This window comes from Acomys minous (genome assembly GCF_964271855.1).
Source record: "Acomys minous genome assembly, chromosome: 1".
Taxonomy (NCBI): Eukaryota; Metazoa; Chordata; class Mammalia; order Rodentia; family Muridae; genus Acomys; species Acomys minous.
The window spans coordinates 129963316-129984191 of NC_140483.1; the positions used below are offsets into that span (position 1 = coordinate 129963316).

The 20876-nt window shown below is 42.4% G+C and overlaps 1 protein-coding gene across 3 annotated transcripts in view; it reads left to right on the forward strand.

Annotated features, from left to right (window-relative positions):
- The window catches only part of FAXC (failed axon connections homolog, metaxin like GST domain containing), a 62819-nt gene extending 43787 nt beyond the window's left edge, over positions 1–19032 (forward strand). For all 3 annotated transcript variants that reach the window (XM_084796591.1, XM_084796590.1, XM_084796589.1), the window contains 2 exons: positions 4146–4262; positions 10873–19032. In XM_084796591.1, the coding sequence (XP_084652717.1) occupies positions 4146–4262; positions 10873–11162 (407 nt within the window). In that variant the 3' untranslated portion in view covers positions 11163–19032. The remainder of the gene's footprint in view (positions 1–4145; positions 4263–10872) is intronic.
- Positions 19033–20876: the final 1844 nt, after the last annotated feature.

Sequence of the window (20876 nt, forward strand, 5' to 3'; positions counted from 1 at the left end):
TGCCTTCTTCAGAATACAGGATTCAAGGGATGTACCCCCCATGCCTGGCAGTAGACATAACTTAAAAAATACCTCCCACTTTGTTCACCTTTACTGCCTTGTTTCCTTGTGTTGCTTCCTCTAGAAGTTTCCCCTCTTAACTGACCTATGCACTGATGTCAACTTGCAACTCAAGGAAGCTTCTTTGATATGGTCATGTCAGGAAAGTGAAAGCACATTGCAAGAGTTTGTTAAAGGCTCAGAGGTTAAGTGCACAGTGACTGCTCTTCCAAAGGTCCTGAGTCAATTCCTAGTAACCACATGGTGGCTCACAGTCATCTATAATGTGATCTGATGCCCTCTTCTGGCCAGCAGGTGTACATGCAGGCAGAGCACTATATACATAATAATCAGCAAATAAATATTTTTTAAAAAGTTTGTTAAGTAAAAGAGTTTTCCATCTGCTAGATGGACAAAATCCACAAATAGAAAACAGCCTGAGCATACACAGCATAGAAAAAAAAATACTATGTAAGGGTCCTGAGAGAAGGAACTAGAATATATTTATTTTCTTTGTGTTTAACTCAAGTCACCTCTGTATTCTCAATAGCTTGCAAATGTTCACATTTCATGGTTCAGGAATATGATGCTAATAGACATTAAATGCTCTATGTCCTGTGGAGTTACATGTATAGAAGTGAAACCGAGCTGAGGATGTATGAATTGGCATCTCCTGTTATCACTGGGCAGACGAAGAGATGGTGTTGAACCTCAAAGATGGACAGACTTGACTAGATAGAAGTAGGAACCCACACAGGTTATGCAGTGTAGCCATGGGAGGCAGCATGTGCTGGGGGACAGAACAGTGGCGTTGCCAGGGTAAAGGAAGAGAGAGATTTCACTGGAGTGCAGGTTGGGCTGGGAGCAGAATGTCATGGGCCTTGTTTTCCAAGTGAGTTTGGACTTTATTTCCTAACTCCTTTAATACGCCATTGAAAGCAATTGCGAAAAGGAGTGCCATGACCTTACAAGATGACGTTGTTCTGGGATGAGGCATGGATGTATGAAAGGGAGCCCTGGCTGTCCTAGACTTACTTTGTAGACTAAGCAGGCCTTGAACTCACAGAGATTCACCTGCTCCCACCTCCCAAGTGCTGGGATTAAAGGCCACCGTGCCCAGCTTTAAAGGAGAGAATGGGGATTTATTCCTTTCCTTTCCTTTTCTTTTCTTTTCTTTTCTCTTTCTTTCTCTTCTCCTCCTCCTCCTCCTCCTCCTCCTCCTCCTCCTCCTTCTTCTTCTTGTTTTTTGAGACAGGGTTTCTCTGTGTAGCATTGGCTGTCCTAGACTCTGTAGACCAGGCTGGCCTCGAACTCACAGTGATCCACCTGCCTCTGTCTCTCAAGTGCTGGGATTAATGGTGTGTGCCACAATGCCCGGCTCTTTCTTTCTTTCTTTCTTTCTTTCTTTCTTTCTTTCTTTCTTTCTTTCTTTCTTTCTTTCAAAAAAGATTTTAATTTATTATTTATACAGAATTCTGCCTGCATGTATGCCTGCATGCCAGAAGAGGGCACCAGGTCTCATTATAGATGGTTGTGAGCCACCATGTGGTTGCTGGGAATTGAACTCAGGGCCACAGGAAGAGCAGCTAGTGCTCTTAACCTCTGAGCCATCTCTCCAGCCCCTTGCCTTACATTTTTATAACATCATAGTAGTCAAGAGGAACAGGTGTTCTTCCTGTGCGACAGCAACTCTGTTCCTACTGTGCTCATTTGTGCTTGGCATCTAGAGGCCAGGGAACAACCTCAGGAGTCATTCTTCAGGCAATGTTCACGTTTTTATGAGACAGGGTCTCTCACTCACGGATACAAAATAGGCTAGGCCTACTGGTCGACGAATAAGGCTCCCAGAAAGGAGGGTCCAAGTGCATGCTGCCTTGCCTATTTGTTTCCTTTATATGGTTTATAAGACTGGAACTTAGGTGACTATCCTTGCAAAGCAAAGGCTTTATTGACTAAGATATTTCCCTAAGTCCCAGGAAAAAGCACTCTTAATGTCATCTCCTTATTGCAGACAGGAAATCTCTGAGAGGTTTAGAAATGATCAGGATGGGTAATCACGCGACTGGATGTGACCTGAAGGAATACAATTCTCCCATTGCCCCTTTATGCTACAGTACCTGACAACAGCCCAGAAGCCAGCTTGGGGCAGTTTTTTTTTTCCTCTATTAAATTAATTAAAAAGTTTCACATATGTGAATAAGAATTACCCCCTTTTTTCCCTCCTACCCCTCCCGATCCCCCCACTTTCTTCCTTCTCAAATTTATGGCCTTTTTTTCTAAATTATTATTTTTACAAATATATGTAAGTAAATATATAGATACAACCTGCTGAGTACACTTAGTTTTGGTTATATGTGTATGTTTCTGGAGCTGACCAATTATTAGGAAGCTCCACCCTGGGGAAGACTAATTCTCCATTTCTCAGCAGTCATTGCTTGCCTATAGCTTTTCGTCTAGAAGTAGGGACCTATGACATTTCCCCCATCCATATAGGTATATTAATCGGTGTTGTTATTGTCTAGACAGTGTATAATCAATTGCACTGTGGAGATTTCATGGTTGTAGCTTTCCTGTCATGGCTAGAAGGTACAATCTTAAAGCAGAAGTCCTGGTCCTCTGCCCTTAAGGTATTACTGTCCCCTCTTCTGTGATGTTCCCTGAGCTTCAGGTATAGGGGTCATACTGTAGGTGTATCATATGAAGGGGGCTGGGTGCTCCATCATCAACTGTTCTCTACATTTGGACTAGTTGTGGCTTCCTTTTGGTCTCAGTCTGTTACAAAAAGAAGTGCCTATTCATGCTTCACAGAATCCAAACCCAACTTGGGCAGTTCTTCTTAGTCCAGTGTGATAGTCCACATATCAAGGCCTAAACTTACTAAGTTAGTGTTGGCTGTGCAGAGACACGAGAACAGGTGTCTGAAATGTGCTTGCCTAGGGCCTGATGCCAGGGCTAAACCTGTGACCTTGTATCATCTATGTAGTTGAGGCCTCCCAGGGAAGCTGGCACCTGTGATAAACAGTTGCCTTGTTCATAGGCGTGTCATTGACAACCTTGCTTTCGACTTCTTAGTCTGGGCTTTTTGTTTGTTTCTAAGCAAATATATTGATTTAGTCTTATAAACAGTGAGGTCCCTTATGCTTGGTGTAAATTACTTTTGAGATGGTTCTAGCAAAATTCCAGGTATTGGTAAGCAGCACATCTTTTAATTACTAGAGCTGAGACAAGTAGGTTCTCTCAAAGTCCAGTTGTTGATGAATTATTCACAGTTCTGGAAGCTTCCTTGTTTGTAACCAGCATTAGCCACTTTGTAGGTTTTTCTTTCTTCCACCCCTTTTATTCCACCGTTACAACCTCCTAACACTAAGTAAGAGAGAAAAAAGGGCAGAGAGGAAAGGAAAGAGATTCCTGAAAGTCAGGGATCAGAAAGGGCTGACATATTGCTGGACTACTTCCTGCTGATTAGGGATGTTGAGCTTTTTGGGGCAAGTTTGATTTTTGCTGTTGGGATATCTAGTTTCTTCTTGTTGTTTCTTTTCACATAAATACTTAGCAAACCATGAGCAACAACAACCAACAACAACCAACCAACAACTCACCATTCTTCTTGGGCCCTAGCATAAATATACCCTCTGAAAAGTCCCCAGAATTCCAAATGTCACACAATCACAGGAACTATCTATAGCTGGAAAAAAAATTACACCTCTGTTAGAGCATGAGGCAAATCATAGTCATTTGCTATAGACAGTCTGAAGCAGCCCATATCCCACACCTGGGATTAAAACAAAAACATATTCTTATAATATTTCTGTTTTTTTTTAAAGAATCCAAAAGTCCAAAATTCTTACTTTACTTATTCCTTTGTGTATGTGAGCATTCTTTCCTGCTTTGATTCTACCTTGGGAGTTATTGTGTCATAGAACATTTGGTTGTTGTTGTTGTTGTTATCATTGTCTTTTTTGGAAAAGACATGCATGCATTTTGATTCTGTAAAGGGTTTTGGTGCACTGTTAAACAAATGTATAGTGTGAATGTGCTTATTGCTATCATGGTCTTATTAGACGGCATGCGTCATTTCAGTGAGCTTTCTGTTCCATTTGCTGCAGGTGACAAGAAGTACATCATGGGGCCCAAGCTTTCCACTCTCGATGCCACTGTCTTTGGACACTTGGCACAGGCGATGTGGACCTTGCCAGGGACAAGACCGGAGCGCCTAATCAAAGGCAAGAAATAATGCCCTTCATGTTGTAGGAGGATGGGTGGGTGGGGAGCAGCACAGGGAAGATGGGTGCAGTAAGAATCAGTGACACCCGCAGCTCTCTGTCTATAGCATGCAGTTAATTTTGTATCCACCCCTTTCACTGCTTTTGCTCTCTTGGGAGAAACTTTGCTAAGAAAGCAGCAACAAAGAGCCTGGATCTCATAGGACTGGTCCAAACCCAGGAGTGTGAGTGTCATGGGTAGGAAAGTTTTCTGCTATAGCTTGGGAACAAACAACCAGGACACCCTTGGCCTTGTCATGTGTATGAGTATGTTAAAATGAATTTTAGTTCTTTGATCCTAGCTGTTGACAGAGCCACACTAGCTGCTCTTGCGACTGGTTGACATAATGGGAAACTCATCTAAATTTAGATGAACAGGAAGACAGACTGAACAGTCAGCAATTCTTAAAATATACATGTGGTGGATCTGAGAGATGGCACAGCTGGTAAAGGGGCCTGCTACAAAGCCTGGCACCCAGCGGCCCATCTCTGGGACCCACACAGTGGAAGGAGGGAATCTATTCCTGTAGGTTATCCTCTGACCTTACTCGCGCTGTTCTAAGTAGATAAGAATAATAAAAATCAAATAACACACTGTAGCTATACATACAATTACCAAATATTACACAGCTAACAGGAGGAAATATAAAAAAGATAAAAAATTTAAAAAGCTGGAGGGCTCAAGGTCAGCTTTACTTAACACACAGAGTGCCAGGCCAGCATGAGCTGTATCGTGAGATTCTGTCTCACAACGATCAAACACGTGAACCAACAAACAAGTCTGTGACTTCATCATTCACAGAGAACTACTGACATCATGCTATGTATTTTCATGTTTTATCAAGAACAAGTATGTATTTACTTTAAAAAGCTAGAACCATAATGTCAATGCTGTTGTAACATAAAGCTATAAAATAAGTGTGTATTTTGCTTTTCCCTTGACATTAAATATTCTTCAAGAACACAATTTTAGTATTATATGACATGCTATATTGTAATTTCTGCAGTTAGTATTGTTTTGTATTTATGGGTTGCTTAAGATAGTTTCGTTAGTATTCTTTTTAAATTTTAAAAATTTTGTATGTGTGTATAGTGTGTGTGTGTATGTATGTGTGTGATCATACTAGTGCCTATGCATGAGTATACATGTATAAAAGGTGACATTAGTATCTTCCTCTCATCTTCCATTCTTTTTTTTTTTTTTGAGACAGGGTTTCTCTGTGTAACAGCCCTGGCTGTCCTGGACTCCCTTTATAGACCAGGCTTGCCTCAAACTCACAGACCAGGCTTGCCTCTGCCTCCTGAGTGCTGGGACTAAAGGCGCGTGCCACCATGCCCGACTTCTATTTCTTTTTAAGGTCTCTCACTGACCCTCACTGACAGACTAGGCTGGCTGTTCAGTAAACCCTGGGGATTTTCCTGTTTCCACTGTCCATTGCTAGGGTAACAGACACAGACCTCGTGTCTAGCATTTGCATGAGTTTGGGGATCTTAACTCAGACTCTCAGGCTTGTAAACACTTTACTGATTGAACTCTTTCTCTAGCCCTTTCCCCATATTTTAGATCTGTATTCTACAGTGGATATTGTAACTATTACTCATTCTTTCTTCTGATTATTCCCTGAGGTTAAATCCTAGGTGGGGATAGCTATCTCAGGGGATAGATGCTTTGGATTTATATGCTTTCTAGAAAGGCCAGTGTATTTTCTGCTCTTCTGAACAGTGTCTGAAAGCCTCTTCAACTTTAATTCCTTGATTCGGCTAACTATAATTTGTTTTAAATTCTTAACCATTTCTGTAATCCGTGTTATAATCAATAATAGTCCTGCATTTTTGTTGGCATGCATTATGTAACATTTCTGTTCTTTATTTTACTTTATTTTTACATTTTATTCTTTTTGTGTGTTACATATGTGAACATGAGCGTGTTTCACATGTGTGGAAGTCAGAGAACAACTTGTAGGAGTTGGTTTTCTCTTCCTTCTCTCTCTCTCTCTCTCTCTCTCTCTCTCTCTCTCTCTCCCTCCCTTCCTTCCTTCCTTTCTTTCTTTCTTTCTTGTTTTTTGAGACAAGGTTTCCCTTTGTAGCCTTGGCTGTCCTGGATTCGCTTTGTAGTCCAGGCTGGCTTCATACTCACAGCGTTCTATCTGCCTCTGCCTCCCAGAGTGGTGGGATTACAGGTGTGGGTCACTGCACCTGGCTTGATTCTCTTTTCTATTATGTGGGTTTTGGAGGTTGTCAGGTTATTAGGCTGGGTAGCAAGCATTTTTAACCTGGCGAGCAATCTCACAAACTTTCATTAAGACAATCTCTCTCTTTCTCTGTCTCTCTCTATGTCTCTGTCTCTGTCTCTGTCTGTCTCTCTCTCTCCTTCAACCCCCTCCCGTGTGTGTGTGTGTCTGTGTGTGTGTGTGTGTGTGTTAATAGAGAGGAATCATAGGGCTTTGTACATGCTGTCAAGTGCTCTACCACTGAGCTATGTTCCCGCCCTCCTTATTACTCTTTCATACATGTATATAATTGACTCTGACTTTATTTGCCCCTGCCCCAGTAACATTCCTGATGTACAGTCAGAATTAGTGTTTTAATCAGGAAACACATGTTCTAAGAAAAACCTTATTCACAAACTTTCACAACCAGTGATTTCCTGTCATTTAATTTTTTTTAACTTGATAGATTAAAAAAACATGTAAAATGGTGAATGCTAGGGGTATTGTCTTCTGAGATCTCTGAGCTAGTGCCATTGATCTGAGTAGTTTCAGTGTCAAGGAGACATGATATAAGTAATGTCTTTACAGCATTCCAGTCTGTTAAGAACTTTTTTGGAGGAGGCTAGATGCAGTGTCTGATAGTTCTGTATAGCAGCCACAGTGGTAGCTAGTCCTTGAGCATGGGACAGGGCCATACTGAGTATATACCTGCAGAGCGCTTGCGCATGCGTGTGTTATGCTAGTAATGACCCAGAACAGGTAGCAGCTACTGCTGGAGGGGAGGGGTGCTGTAGGCCTCTTCTTCTTCCTCATTCTTACCATGTACTATTGGATCTTGGAGAAAATTGATCTTAGATTCCAGGTCTGGGTGACAGTGTTTCCAGTGACAATGAGACTATTCACAGAACGTTTCAATTATTAGGGATATTAGGGTGACACAGGAAGATAACACTAGTCACATTTTTTTTAAGCAGTGGAGGATATTACCACTTGGGAAATTCCAAGAGATGGCTCTTTATTCTGTCTAGGATTGCCTTCTGGGTAGAGGAGCCTTCAGCTTTTAAGTTGTCTGAAAACTGGTAGCATGTAAAATGGGCTATCTGATGGTAAACTTGGACATGGGAAGGACCAGCAGAGCAAGATGAAGGCAGATCCCAACTCTGGATGTTCACTCTCGGTTTCATTCTTTTTTCAAGGGCAGGATGTAGTGTGTGAGGTCCCAGTCCTTGCTCATCAAGGCAAAGGCTCTCAACTTTGCACTGGAATTAGCGCGTTTCCCACCATCACTCACCGCTGTCAGGGAATAGTTCTTCCCGTTCATCATTGTAGGAGGAAACACAGGGCAGTAGTCCATGGCAAATATTACGAAAGGATTACACCCTGGGCCAGTCTCTCTACTCCTCAACCAAGACTGAGGCGCCATGGTAGGGAGTGAGCCCTGTGGAGTTAATACAAGCTCAGCAGATGAGTAGAGAAAGCACTTGCCATGCCTCCTCGCTCACAACAAGGACCACGTAAATGTTGACTGCTGTGACTATTGATTTTCATGATCTCACACAGAAGTGACATTAATGTCACACCACCAGGACCAACCTTTATGGAGGAAAGGTAGAGAAACAAAGCCATAGGAGGAGAGACAGTCCCAGTGACAGAGCCTCAGATGCTGTGTCTCTAGATCTTACGGCTAGAGTTTAATTTTCGTTATTTCTTTCTCCTCCTTTTTCTGTCCCAGCCTCTTTTCTCTTCCCACTCCTTTTCCTTTTGTTTCCTTCCTTCCTTTCCCCCATGCCCTTTTGTCAGTGCTGGGAGTGAAACCATGCCCCCAGCCTTCTTTTATTTTTATTTTTTTAATTTTACTTTCATATATAGAGACAAGGTCTCATTAAGTTGTCTGTGGTGGCCTTGAGCTCACCCTTGTAGCTCAGTTATCTTAGTCAACATTCAAATTGCTGTGAAGAGACACCATGACCACGGCAACTCTTATAAAAGAAGGCATTTAATTCAGGGCTGGCTTACAGTTTCAGGGGCTTAGTCCATTGTCATCAAGGCAGAGAGTGTGGCAGGAGGCAGGCTGCTAGAGAAGTGGCTGAGAGATACATCCTCATCTGCAAGCAGAGAGAGGGGGGTGCTTAGTGCTGGGGCCTGGCTTGGGCTTTGAGGTTTCAAAGTGTGTCAGTCCCAGTGACATACTTCCTCCAATGAGGCCACACCTACTTCAACAAGGCCTCGCCTCCTAATGTTTCCAATTCCCTCTCTCTCTCTCTCTCTCTCTCTCTCTCTCTCTCTCTCTCTCTCTCTCTCTCTCTCTCTCCAGGATTTCTCTGTGCTGTCCTGGACTCACTTTGTAGACCAGGCTAGCCTCGAACTCACAGACATCCGCCTGTCTCCCCCTCCCGAGTGCTGGGATTAAAGGCGTTCGCCACCATGCCCTGCTAAACGTTTATTTATTTATTATTATGTATAGAGTGTTCTGCCTACATGTACACCTATAGGCCAGACGAGGGCATCAGATCACATTACAGATGGTTGTGAGCCACCATGTGGTTGCTGGGAATTGAACTCAGGACCTTTGGAAGAGCAGGCGGCGCTCTTAACCACTGAGCCATCTCTCCAGCCCCCAATTCTTTCAAATAGTGCCATTATCTGGTAACTAAACATTTAAGTGTATGAGCCGACTGGGATCATTCTCATTCAAACCACCACACAGGCAAACCTTAACCTTGTGACCTGCCTGATCAGGCTCTCAAGTAGCTGGGATTATAGGCCTGGGCCACTAGGGCAAGAGTCTCCTGGGCACAGCTTCTGGGACATGAATTTGACTGAGATGAAGAGGCGCACCTGAGACCTCCAGAGTCTCTTTCTTGTGAAGGCTTTCCCTCTTTCTGGCTGTTGCTATCCCATTCTTTTACACTTCTCAGTTACCTGTGTTCGTTTCGTCAGTGGTACCCAGTAAGATGTCCCAGGCCTATCCCTGAAGGAGAAAACAGGGCAAGCTTTTGTATGTGTCTCCTTAGGAGGGATAATGCCCACTTCTCGGTTTTTGCCTCCCGAGCATGAATACCCTCATCAGAAGACGAGCGGCACGTGGATCACTGTTGTGACTTGAGAATTAAAAAATGTGATCTCTGACCATAGATTTATAGGTCCAGGAAGCAGGGGCCGTGTATGCCTGTAGAGGGGGTGCACGTGTAAGGAAAACACCAATCAAGGTCTGGGACATTTTAATGACACAGGGAAATATTTACAATAATGTTACATGTAATGGCAGTAAATAAGTAGAAAATACAAATGAAATGAAATGTTAATTGTGATAGCTTTGCATTGAGGGCATGATAAGTGCTGGTTTTTTGTTTTTGTTTGTTTTTTCCTTTATGTGTTCTTACAATCTCTATTCACAGACTTGTAATCTTCCAAATTATGTTATTGTCTTTAATAAAAAAAAATACAAACCAGGGTAATTAGTTAGACTCTGAGCAATAAAGCCATCAGTGTAGAAACAAATAAGGGGGCTGTGACAAGGGACTGGAGGGAAAGTTTAGAATGTGGTGCATCCTCATAATACACTGTGAGATGACCATGGATTCTATAGTGAAATTCAAAGGTCCACAATGTGTGTTGTCAAGTAGAAAAGAGGCAGGGACAGACACCATGGGCAAGTTTATGTAAATACTTAAAAGCACATTTCTTTAAGAATAAAAAAAAATGTTATTGAGAAGGGCTAACTGGAAACGCGTATTATTTTGCTTATTAGAATTTACTATTTTTCACTAAACATAGATTACATAAATAATAAGTGAAATGTTTATATACATGAAAAGATATACAAAGAGTCTTAGAAAAAGATGTGGCAAATTATTACTTATGGGCAACACTGCCATCTAGTGGATTAAAGGCAAAACTCATAAACTCATTTAATTTCTTTTCTTTTTTGAATTGGGAAATGGGAAATTGGGAAATGGGAAATGGGAAATCTACCTGCCTCTGCCTCCCTGAGTGCTAGGATTAAAGGTGTGTGCCACCGTGCTGGGCGGGGAAGCCATTTCTTTTTATTACAGTGCTTGGACTTGGGAGTTCTGTGGCCATGGTGTGGAAGGCTTGGTATCTGAGGAGGGCCTGCTTCCTCACTAGAGCCTCATATAGCAGAAGGGCACTAGCGGAGCCTTGTTTTGGAGGTTTTAATCTCGTTCATGAAGGCTTATCTCATCACCTTCTGATGTCCCATGTCACAACAACATCCCCTTGGGAGTTCGGATTGGAACCCTTAGGTTCGGGGGAGAGGATGGGGGCACAGGCATTCTGATCATAGCACTGTTTGCTGTTCGCTGTTGAGACCTGACTCCTGCCTCTCTGCCCTACTGCAGGTGAGCTGATCAACCTTGCCATGTACTGTGAGAGAATCAGGAGGAAATTTTGGCCCGAATGGCACCATGATGATGACAACACCATCTATGAGTCTGAGGAGAGCAGCGAGGGCAGCAAGACTCACACACCCATGCTGGATTTCAGCTTTTACTCAAGGACAGAGACCTTTGAAGATGAGGGGGCTGAGAACAGTTTTTCCAGGACCCCAGACACGGATTTCACCGGACACTCTCTCTTTGATTCTGATGTGGACATGGATGAGTACACAGACCACGAACAGTGCAAATGACATCCCACCACTGACCTTCTTCGTTAGGAGTTAACTGCTTCCTGGGGTCAGTCCGGTTTCCCAGGTAGAAATCCCTCTGAGCTGGGAGGAGACCTTCAAGCTTGGCCCAGTTGTAACATGCTAACTGGACTATAAGCCGCCTTATTTCTTTTTTTGTACAAACAAGACACAGAACCATTCAGATGGTCCGTTTAAAACAGACAAAACAAATATCAGCATGGTACCTGAAATCCATTTTTGTTTTCATCAGAAAACCAATATTGTGTGGGAGGGCAGGTACATGAGTGGGCTGTCAACTGAGTGTTTATATTGATCCCCTTCAACTGAGGACTTGGTTGTCCGATGGATTCTTGAGCATCTTTCATCTGCAGGTGTTTAAAGTAATGAGAAATACCATCAGAAAAGACGTAGGCGATAACGTCCTTTGTACTGTGTGTGTGTACTTGTATGTTGAGGCAGAGGTCAAATGTGACGTCCACCGATATTCAGTGGACAGCTGTTAAGAGTGTGGCGCTGAGTGGGGGTGCTATGCAACACGCGTTTCATTCTGAACCCTGCCAGTGACTAGCTGTGTGATTTGGGGCAGGTCCTTTAACTACTGTGTGCCTCATTTCTCCCACCTGTACAGTGGGGATGACAATGCTCTCCACCTACCTACCTCACAGGGGTGTCGTGGGGGTTCGTGTGGCAGCATCAGTATGGCGCTTTTAAACCTCCTGGAAGTGGTGCAACACGGACTCATTTTATTCTTCATTGTGCTTCATACATGTTAAGATGGGAGGGCGAAGGACTTTCATATTTGGGCAACAAGCACAGTCACTTGCAAAGAGCTATACAGATGAAACACACACCAAGCCAGTTAGGACTGTTTCATTTCTCTCTGTGACTTTGCTGGAAGAACTTTGAAGTAGCTTCAGCAAATCATCAGCCACTGCGCGTGGTCCTCAGCTCCATGCATTTACAGAACAACATTCTTTCATTGCCGAGTGCATTGGAATTGGCTTTGCTCCTCCCTTCCTCCCCCCCCCCCCCCCCAGTTGCCTGTTTATTGATTTGGAGAAGATGAAGCTTAGGACAATGGCAGGCTAACAGAGGTGAAGGAAAATAGTTGACTCTTGTAGGCAGAAATTGTCAACTGTCATGTCCTTTTGAAGATGGAGATGTATTAGAAAGAGAAGCAAGAAGGTGCTCCTTGTGACCAAGTCCTCTGCAGTTTCCGTAATGCACTGTGCCAGCTGTCCCACTGTTGCTGGGTGACACCAAACCCTAGTGTCTCACCATCTCTCTCATCCCTTCCCATCCCCTCCTTCTGTATTTGTATTTGTCTCTGAAGACAGCTTTGGATAGTTTAGTTCATATTCCAGGCAAGTGTGGGGCAAGGGTTCTGTGTGTGTTGGCTGTGGATTTGGGCTGTAAGACTTAACTACAAGCCAATGGCTTTGCTTCTGACCAGCTGCGTGAGGTTTACTTCTTACAGGGTTGGAGAGGCCCTTCAAGGATGGAAGTTTCTGGGAAATTAATGTACTTTACTTGAAAAGTAACCTCATTTTATATAGCTTTCCCACGACAATCTTTAGAGTGTTGCTCATTTTCAAGAAGGCGGAGAGGGGGCGTTTTGAAGATGTTTGCCGCTTAGGCAGCCTTAGGGCATATCAAATGGGAATAATGTTGAAGTCTTAAGTTAGAAATTCTTACCTGTAGAAAACTTAGCTATGAATAGTTTGTATTAAAACCATTCCTATTTGGAGGAACTGTTTGATGAGTAGTAAGGTTAGAGAGGCGAAGGTGTGCATGAGTAAGCATGCTTGGGTGTTGGTGTCATGTGGGTGCCTCCTGAGTTTCTAAGCAGCTGGTGGCAGGTCTGTGCGGCTAGGGAGAGTCTTGAATGACGCATGGATGGGAGGTCTGTTCCTACCCACTCCCCTCTCAGCTACAAAGAAATGCCTGGCACTTTGCATATAGCCAACTTCTTACCGAGTGTGATGCTTTTCACTGGAAGAACGTCTTGAGTATGGGGATGTGGATTACCATCTGCTTTCTGATGCGTTACTGGGAGGGACACTCCATAGCCAGGCAGCGCCTGTTGTTAAGTTGCAGGGCAACCCATTTCACCCACGTGCTTGTGGAGGGCTGTAATGAATGGGCACTATCAGCCGGAATCATGGGTACTTGGACAGCTCACAACTGGCTACTTGGTATGGACGAATTAGAAGAGATCCTCTGTTTCCCTCCTTCATGTGGAGTTTTGAAACAAAGTGACCAAGACAAAAATCTCGACAGTGTGGTCCCTTAATGGGAGGCCTTTCCTTTCCTTCTTTTTTTTTTTTTTTAAAATGTGCTGCCCAGATTTGAAACCCTGTCCAGTTTGGTGACTAGGTGCTACTTATAAGGAAAACAATGAGAAATTAAGGGTTGTTTTACTCATTTGCTCAAGGCTGTTTGCTTTTTGTTCTGGAAAGTAACTTGAGGAAGCACAATCTTTTATATAAACAGATGTTTTTCATTGGACAGAAAACCCAAGGACCACATGTTATTTTAAACCTTTTATTATAGAAACAAAGCTTCATGTATGTCTGCCTCCCACTCCACAGTCAGCATTAGGGAGCAATGGTCATATGCTCTGAATCCGTCAGGGCACTTAAAAGGACAAAATACATTTCTGCAGAAGCAGCCTATGTTGCCATATTTTACCATCTTTTCCTATAATCAACTGTGATCAGTGACGCTGTCAAGGCCATGGCAGCCACATCATTGATGACAACTTAGAACAGTTTGGGTTTGAATCATTATTGCAGTCCAGGCCTCAGGTGAGTCTCGCCTATGTACACAGAGGAATTAGATATGCTTTTGGGAAACGAGTAGGGCTTAAGGGAAGGAAGCACGAGATTTGTTTTGTTTGAAAGCATAGAACTGAAGGAGGTCCAAGACTTAGCTCTAGAGAGCCTCTTAGAAGCCAGCCCCTGAGGCCGTTACTGTTTCTATCACATACCACGTGTTTGAAGAATAAGACTCACAACTGAACTCTTCCCCTTTGCCCTGGAGGGCTCTTGCCGGCACACTCCTTGGCTTGGTTTCTTTATGAGCCGTTGTTTCTGAGCACTTGCTCCATGCTTCAGTACCAGCTCACCCCAGCCTCACTCTGAGTGCTGGGTTCCTACATTGCTCTCACCTCCCACACCTAGCCAGGTCGGTTCAGGTCAATTCAAGAGACCTTTGCTCACTATGGATTGCACATGCAGTCCTGCTAGGCTGTGTGAGTAATAAACAAGGTGGATTTCCAAATTCTCAGTCCTCCCCTTTTCGTCTTCTGTTACCTTTAAAATACCTTGTGTTCATTCAGTCCCTCATCCAGTCACTCACACACTCAGTATGTACTGAGAGCATCTACCCTGTGTGTGACGCTGGCGTGTACACTGGATATAGAGGAGTTGAGAGGGCAGATATGACGCTGTGTCTTCAGAGCATCCTCTTTTGTTTAGATATTTGTGGTGGTAACTACACGCACAGACTCTTTCCAGACTTTTGGTCTGGAGTGGGTATCTATTGCCGCAGGCTGGGGTTTCCTCCTTCGGGCTTGATAGTCTTACTTTCTTCCCTCATCTGCCATGACTTTTCTATACACCCTCAAGTGCAGCAGATTCATTATTACTACCCACACATGCCTTCCATGTTCCACCTTTGTGCTTCTGGTCATTTCTGCTGAAACGCCCCACCCTCCGGCCCCAGACACTCATCTCTTAAGACCCAACTTCATCAGTTCCGCATGAGGAATTCCCAACTTATTAGCATCCCCCTTTCCGCTAAAAACAAAAACACTTATCATTTCCTTCCCTGAAGGCTAGCTGGGGAAAGCATGCTCAGAAAGTGGGCCACGTGCTATAAAGTAATGGGTTTCCATTGTGAGTGTCAGCGCCTCTATTGATAATCTAATGAGAGTCCTGGGCTCTATTCCCAGAAAAGTGCATATATGCAAATACCCAACATTTTGCATATAAATTCAAAGATTTGGAAAGTGGAATTGCTCTTCGATTCCTTAGGGGGGATCCCATAGACCCCAGATGAAGAGGACTTGTTCTAAATGTCACTGTTGGTGTTGTCTTTTACACATCTGGGGAAGAGAGAACTGATGAGAGATGTGCAAACAGAAGTGATGTCCATTGTTATCAACAGTGAGTAAGTGCCGAGTGACAGAAAGGGAAGAAAGAACAGCTGTCTCACATTGTTTGAGAAAATATCTTTGTTCAGGCAGACTTGGAGTTTTTATCTTTGTGTGTGTGTGCGCCCACGCCTTTGTGGATGTGTGCGCTGTGGTAGGTGCACAAACAGTATGGGGCACTGGCTCCCCAGATGTTTGCAGGTCGTGGGTGCTGGAATTGGAATTCCAGTCCTCACAACTGAGCAGCCCTTGCTCGGAACCACTCAGCCATCTCACTAGCCCTGGGTTTACAGTTTTGAAGGGATATATTTTGTTATTGTTTTCACTGTTGCTTATTTTTAACCACTTGAAAAGCTGATGTAGGAAAAAAAAAAAAGGTTTGGGACCAAGTCGACATCATTTCTGCCCTCAAATTGACCACTTCTGAGTGAGTAAACAATCGTTTGGGGACTGAAGGTGGGAAAGAAGTGGTTCTCCCCTCTTTATGGAATAAGATCTACGCAGCACATTTTCCTGTGTTCCTTTTTTTCATGGATCAATTGCTGATTGTATTTTCAATTAAATGGTGATGTATTATGTTGGTAGGGATCAGCTCAGTTTATTCTTCCATTAAAAATAAAAACAAAAAGACCCTAAACAGAACAAAGTTATCTTTAGTGCTGCTGAGGGACCTAGAATCCTTTCTGGGTGTGCAGTATTCTTTGAGAAGACCTAGGACTGTAATTTTACTTTGAAAGCTGAGCTCTGTCAGTCCATCCTTAGCAGGCCCAGAGATCAACTGTGTACGGGACTGTGACAGGCTTCACCTTCATCCAGTGCTTCTGGTGACCTTCATGAACCTGAAAAGTTCACAAGGATCCCCTGTGGTGGGGTGGGGCTAGGGTTCTAACTAATGCCATGGACAGATACAAACACATGTAGCACACTTTCCTCCTTTCAGTTCCTTACCTGGAGCTCGGGTCCTGAAGAAGTAATTGCTGAAACCAATGACTACGTTGCCTTTCAGAAAACAGTTATGGGAGGCCGTGAAGAGTGCCTTAGGGAAGGGACTGAGCTGTTTTAGAGCCAACAGACGGCATGGCCTTGGCCATTCTGGCTTTCGCAGAAGCAGAGAGCTTCCTCAGACTTAAGAGTTTCCAAAAGTCATCTCGCTAGACCATAGCAACTACAAAGCTCTGATTTCAGGAGGATCATGGCTTCAAAATATCTAATTTGTGTGTACAAGAAGGTGTCTTTGCAGTAGTAAAACAGATAAGTCATGAATATGGTCTCACACCAAGTCCTGTGCTTTGGAATTCATTCTGTTAATTCACAGTTAATTCCAGCATTGCTTCCTGGCACTTGCAAACACAACTGTCCCTCATTACCATGTTAGCTATTTTAAGACAACCTACTGAGTGCTGAGTAATATACATACACCGTTACCATGAACAGTTCATTTTATAAAAGGTAGTTTTGCTAACTGAGAGTAATGTATCTCCCACTCTCTGTCAACAAGCACTTATTTTTATTTATTTGCTTTTACTCTATGGCTCTAGAATATGGCACACTTCATTAGTCAGTAATATTTTAATCTTTTTCTTTATTATCACTTGAGCTATCTTCTGATCTTAAAGAAATAAATTTAGCTTGAAAATTTCCATGTTTATTAGTGCTTGCCAAACAGATAACAAAGAAGACAGGACATTTGTTTCAGGGCTTAAAGAGTGGAAGGCTCTTCAGTGTGTGGCGTTTAACCTTTAACAGCTGTTCAGAATGGAAGTGGTCTTTCATATTTCCTTCAATCCTACCCCTTCTGAGAGATCACTTTTGGTATATTAACCAAGTCTGGTGGCTAGGTTTTAACTTTTAAATTGTGTGTATAATTTTATTTATTTATTTATTTATTTATTTATTTATTTATTTGCTTTGCAGTAGTAGTGACTGAAGACAACATTCAAATATTTGGCAGGTCTCTGTGACAGCAAGAATGACATGTTTCTGTTAAAGTGATCTTGCCTCAGTAATAAGTGTCATGAGATCAGATCATGCCAATTATAAACAGGTTTTACCCACTTACCTGCACTGTATTAAATGACATCTCAAGTTTTAATTTGGGTGGTGATTTCTTTATGGTGGTGGTTGGGAAAGTAAGGTACCAAGTCTTTTCTCTGGGGTTCTGAGCCTTTCACTGAAACAGAAGAGAAAGAAATAGCAACAAATATTAGGACTCAGACAGTGGTGTGGTGTGGCTGGGTTGGAGATGTGTTGGTCATGGAGAGTTTTTTAGGTGATGGAACATTGTGAAAATAATAAAGAGCAAGTCTTCCAAATGAGAAACAGTGTGCACAGTGGGGGATTGCCTATGAGCATACCCGTGGCCAGCGTGGGAAGCACTAAAGTAATGTTTGTCTTAACTTCTCACCAAAGACATGATCCCTGAATGCATAGCCCTGTTCATCCCCATCTCAGTGCTCTGCACAGTACTGTCTCACTGAGGATAGTCACTGTTCATCTTAGTCACAGAACTCGTGTCCAGTACTGTCCCACTGAAGCTGGGTTGGCAATTGGCAGAGAAACTTAAAGGTCCTGACCTAGTGTGTTTCTTTGCTCTTTTGATTTTGAAATTTATTCTAATATGAAAAGTTATTGCACTTATAAAAATGTTGTTTGAGAGGTTTTTAAAAATGTTTGGAGACACAAGTCATTTATATTTAGACATCTGTCCAAACCATTGTGTGTAATTTTTTTAGTAGAACTTTCTGTGCTTGTCTCTGTATTTACTTACGGTAAATGCAGAAGTATATGGGTTGACACTGCTGTATGTGTGCATATGTCTGATGATTTATGATAGCCATTATAAAGCACCTCAGGCCTAGACATTAGCAAGTATATGATTCAGGAGAGTTCAGAGGGTGGAGACGGCTGCTTAGATAGCACCCTGAAGGCTGTAACTGGTTGGAGAATGTGTCTGTAACCTGTGTGGCAAGTGGACAGACTTGGATGCATAATTTAGGTCAAATTTTTACTTATTTTTTATGTAGAGTAGGTGACAAGAAGAGACAACAGTTAGATGTCAGTTGTTTCCTTTGAGACAGGATCTCAGTAGCTAGATCCCACATTTGCAAGAGCTCATTTTAATTCTGTTTTTGGGTACACCTGATCTAGAATGTTTTGACAATTCCCAAATGCTTTCACCATACTAAGGAAAATGAGAAATTCAAAGGAAATGGACCCAAATTATTCAGTATAATATGCGTTGCTGGAGAATTGGAGCACCCCTCTGAGAAGCAAGCTTTGCTAATACCCGGTAATCACCATGTTATCTCGTGTATCCAAATGTATGGAAGATATCCAGGTTTACCCTAAGATGTCTGAGATTGCAAGGGCCCACACTGGCATGATTTCAGCCCACCTTTCAGCTGCTTGGGGCTGAGGGAGGACATCTACCTGTATCATCTGGTTGGCAAACACAGTGAATAGCATCTCCCTGAATGAGGGCCCCAATGTGGAGGCGTCACACAGTGTTTATTTCTGGAGCTATGAGTTACTTTAGCACACTTACTGTTAGTAGTTTATAAGCCATACCTTCCACTTGTACACTTGATTGTAAGATAGGTTTAAATTGTGCACTATGTTGATTACTCTATATAAATGTGGAAATTCTGTATATTTGGTCTTATGCTGTATGTATTTGATGTGTAAATGATAACTAATGGATATGAAGTAGCTGGCTGTGGATGTCTTCATTCCAATTCATTTCTCTTTAAAATTTGAATGTTTAACTTTTATACCTATGGGGAAATATTCAAATTTGCATCAAATATCCTGTTAATTGGTGGCCTTTTAGATTATTAGGGTACTATTTTAGTTGTAAAGGTGTTGTACAATTGGAACAAGGTAATGATTTTTTTTTTTTTGGTTGTTGCCGTTGTTTTCCTCTTTTTTAATTTAAAAAAATAATTTATTGAGATTACATTCCGACTCTTATCCCTTTACCTGTATCTTCCCATCCCCCCATTCCCCACCCCCAGGTACATAAGTTTCTGCTTGGATTTTAAATGACTGTATTTTTAAAGAAGAAGCACTGGTTTCCCTTTTCTGCTTCTCCACCATGCTCCGTACGGCCTCCAAGAGCACTGTGAAGGGTGATAATCCTGCCTAATAAGGGATCAGAGGGGCAGCGAGGGGCACATATTGAAGCTTTAGCTGTGGCTAGACCCTGTAATGTCCTGCAAACCAGCTCTGGGAAACAGTGTAGAGGAGAGAAGAGAAAGTCTTGATGGTTCTGCAGTAGGGAGAATTGAGCAGGTGGTGAACAGCTGGTTAAGGGAAACCAACTGTCGGTGAACAACTAGCTAGAGGAACTAGTTGTTGAGGAGAGATTGAGGAACAGAGGAGAAAAGAAATAGTGAGACCCAGGCATAAATTTTAGTTCAAAAACTGAAAGGTCTTGTAGCCCAGGAGAACTTTATTTTTCTTCTGCTTTTCTTGTCTCTTACTTGCTTCTTGGGCCAGTCCCAGTACTTTATTTAAAGCAAAGTTCAAGTTTTTTCATTACACACTACATGAATTTTCTCATCTTTTACAATAAACAGGGCATTTAAAAAATCAACAGATCAAGAAAACAGTCTAACAAAAAAATACAAACAATTCTGTATAACTTACAATAAAACATACAGCAAAAATCAGTCAATATTCAAGCAATGGTGAACATGCCCTGATTATTATTTCTTAAACAATACATAGGAAAGTCTAATCATAAATTTCCCCAGGATAAAGCCATTGTGTTTTCATGATTATCATAGCAACATATCTTGAAACTAAATGTTCTCAACACATAAAAGACTTGACTTATTTCCAGTCCCAAACCAACAGGTGTACTATCCAAGCCTAGGCTAACTGCCAATGGGTCCTCTATTGTAAAATAATTGTAAAGCATGATGTTCCAAGCCCACCTTCTATTGCTCTCAAAGCAGATTCTAAATAAACAAGTTTACTTTTCTATGGCTAACAATATCTAACCAGGTACTGTTATGTCAACGTCCTAATCTTTCTTTTTAAGCAGTTTCTGTTTGGCTTAACACAATCAGAGCCAAGACTCTCTCATTGTTTCAAGCCTTTGGCCAAATGCCTTCTTTCAACATTCTCTGTGGGAAAAAGTTTTCCAGTGTGAATTTCATTAGGGTTGAGAAATAGAGAGAAAGGCAGTTTTAGGAGAAAAAGTAGATTTCAAGGTAGTTTTAAGGCAAAATTACACCTGGACCATAGACAATATTTAAAGGCAGCCAGAGGTCTTTGGAACTTTGTCAAGCAAAGCCTCTCTGACATTTTCTCATGTCCATGGCAATAATGAACTCGTTTCTTGTAGGATACTACCTCCCTTAGTTTTTATCCTTCATCAACAAAGTAACTATGCTTCCCATTTGTAGACCAAGGGGATGTGGGTAGTATAGGGCTAAAGTATGGGTAATATGTTGGAATCAGAGATGCACAGATAAGATTTGGGAAAGACAAATCTTCTTTTCTACGTGTTCCACAGCATGTGTGTGCCATTGACCCTCTGAGGGTCGCTGGAC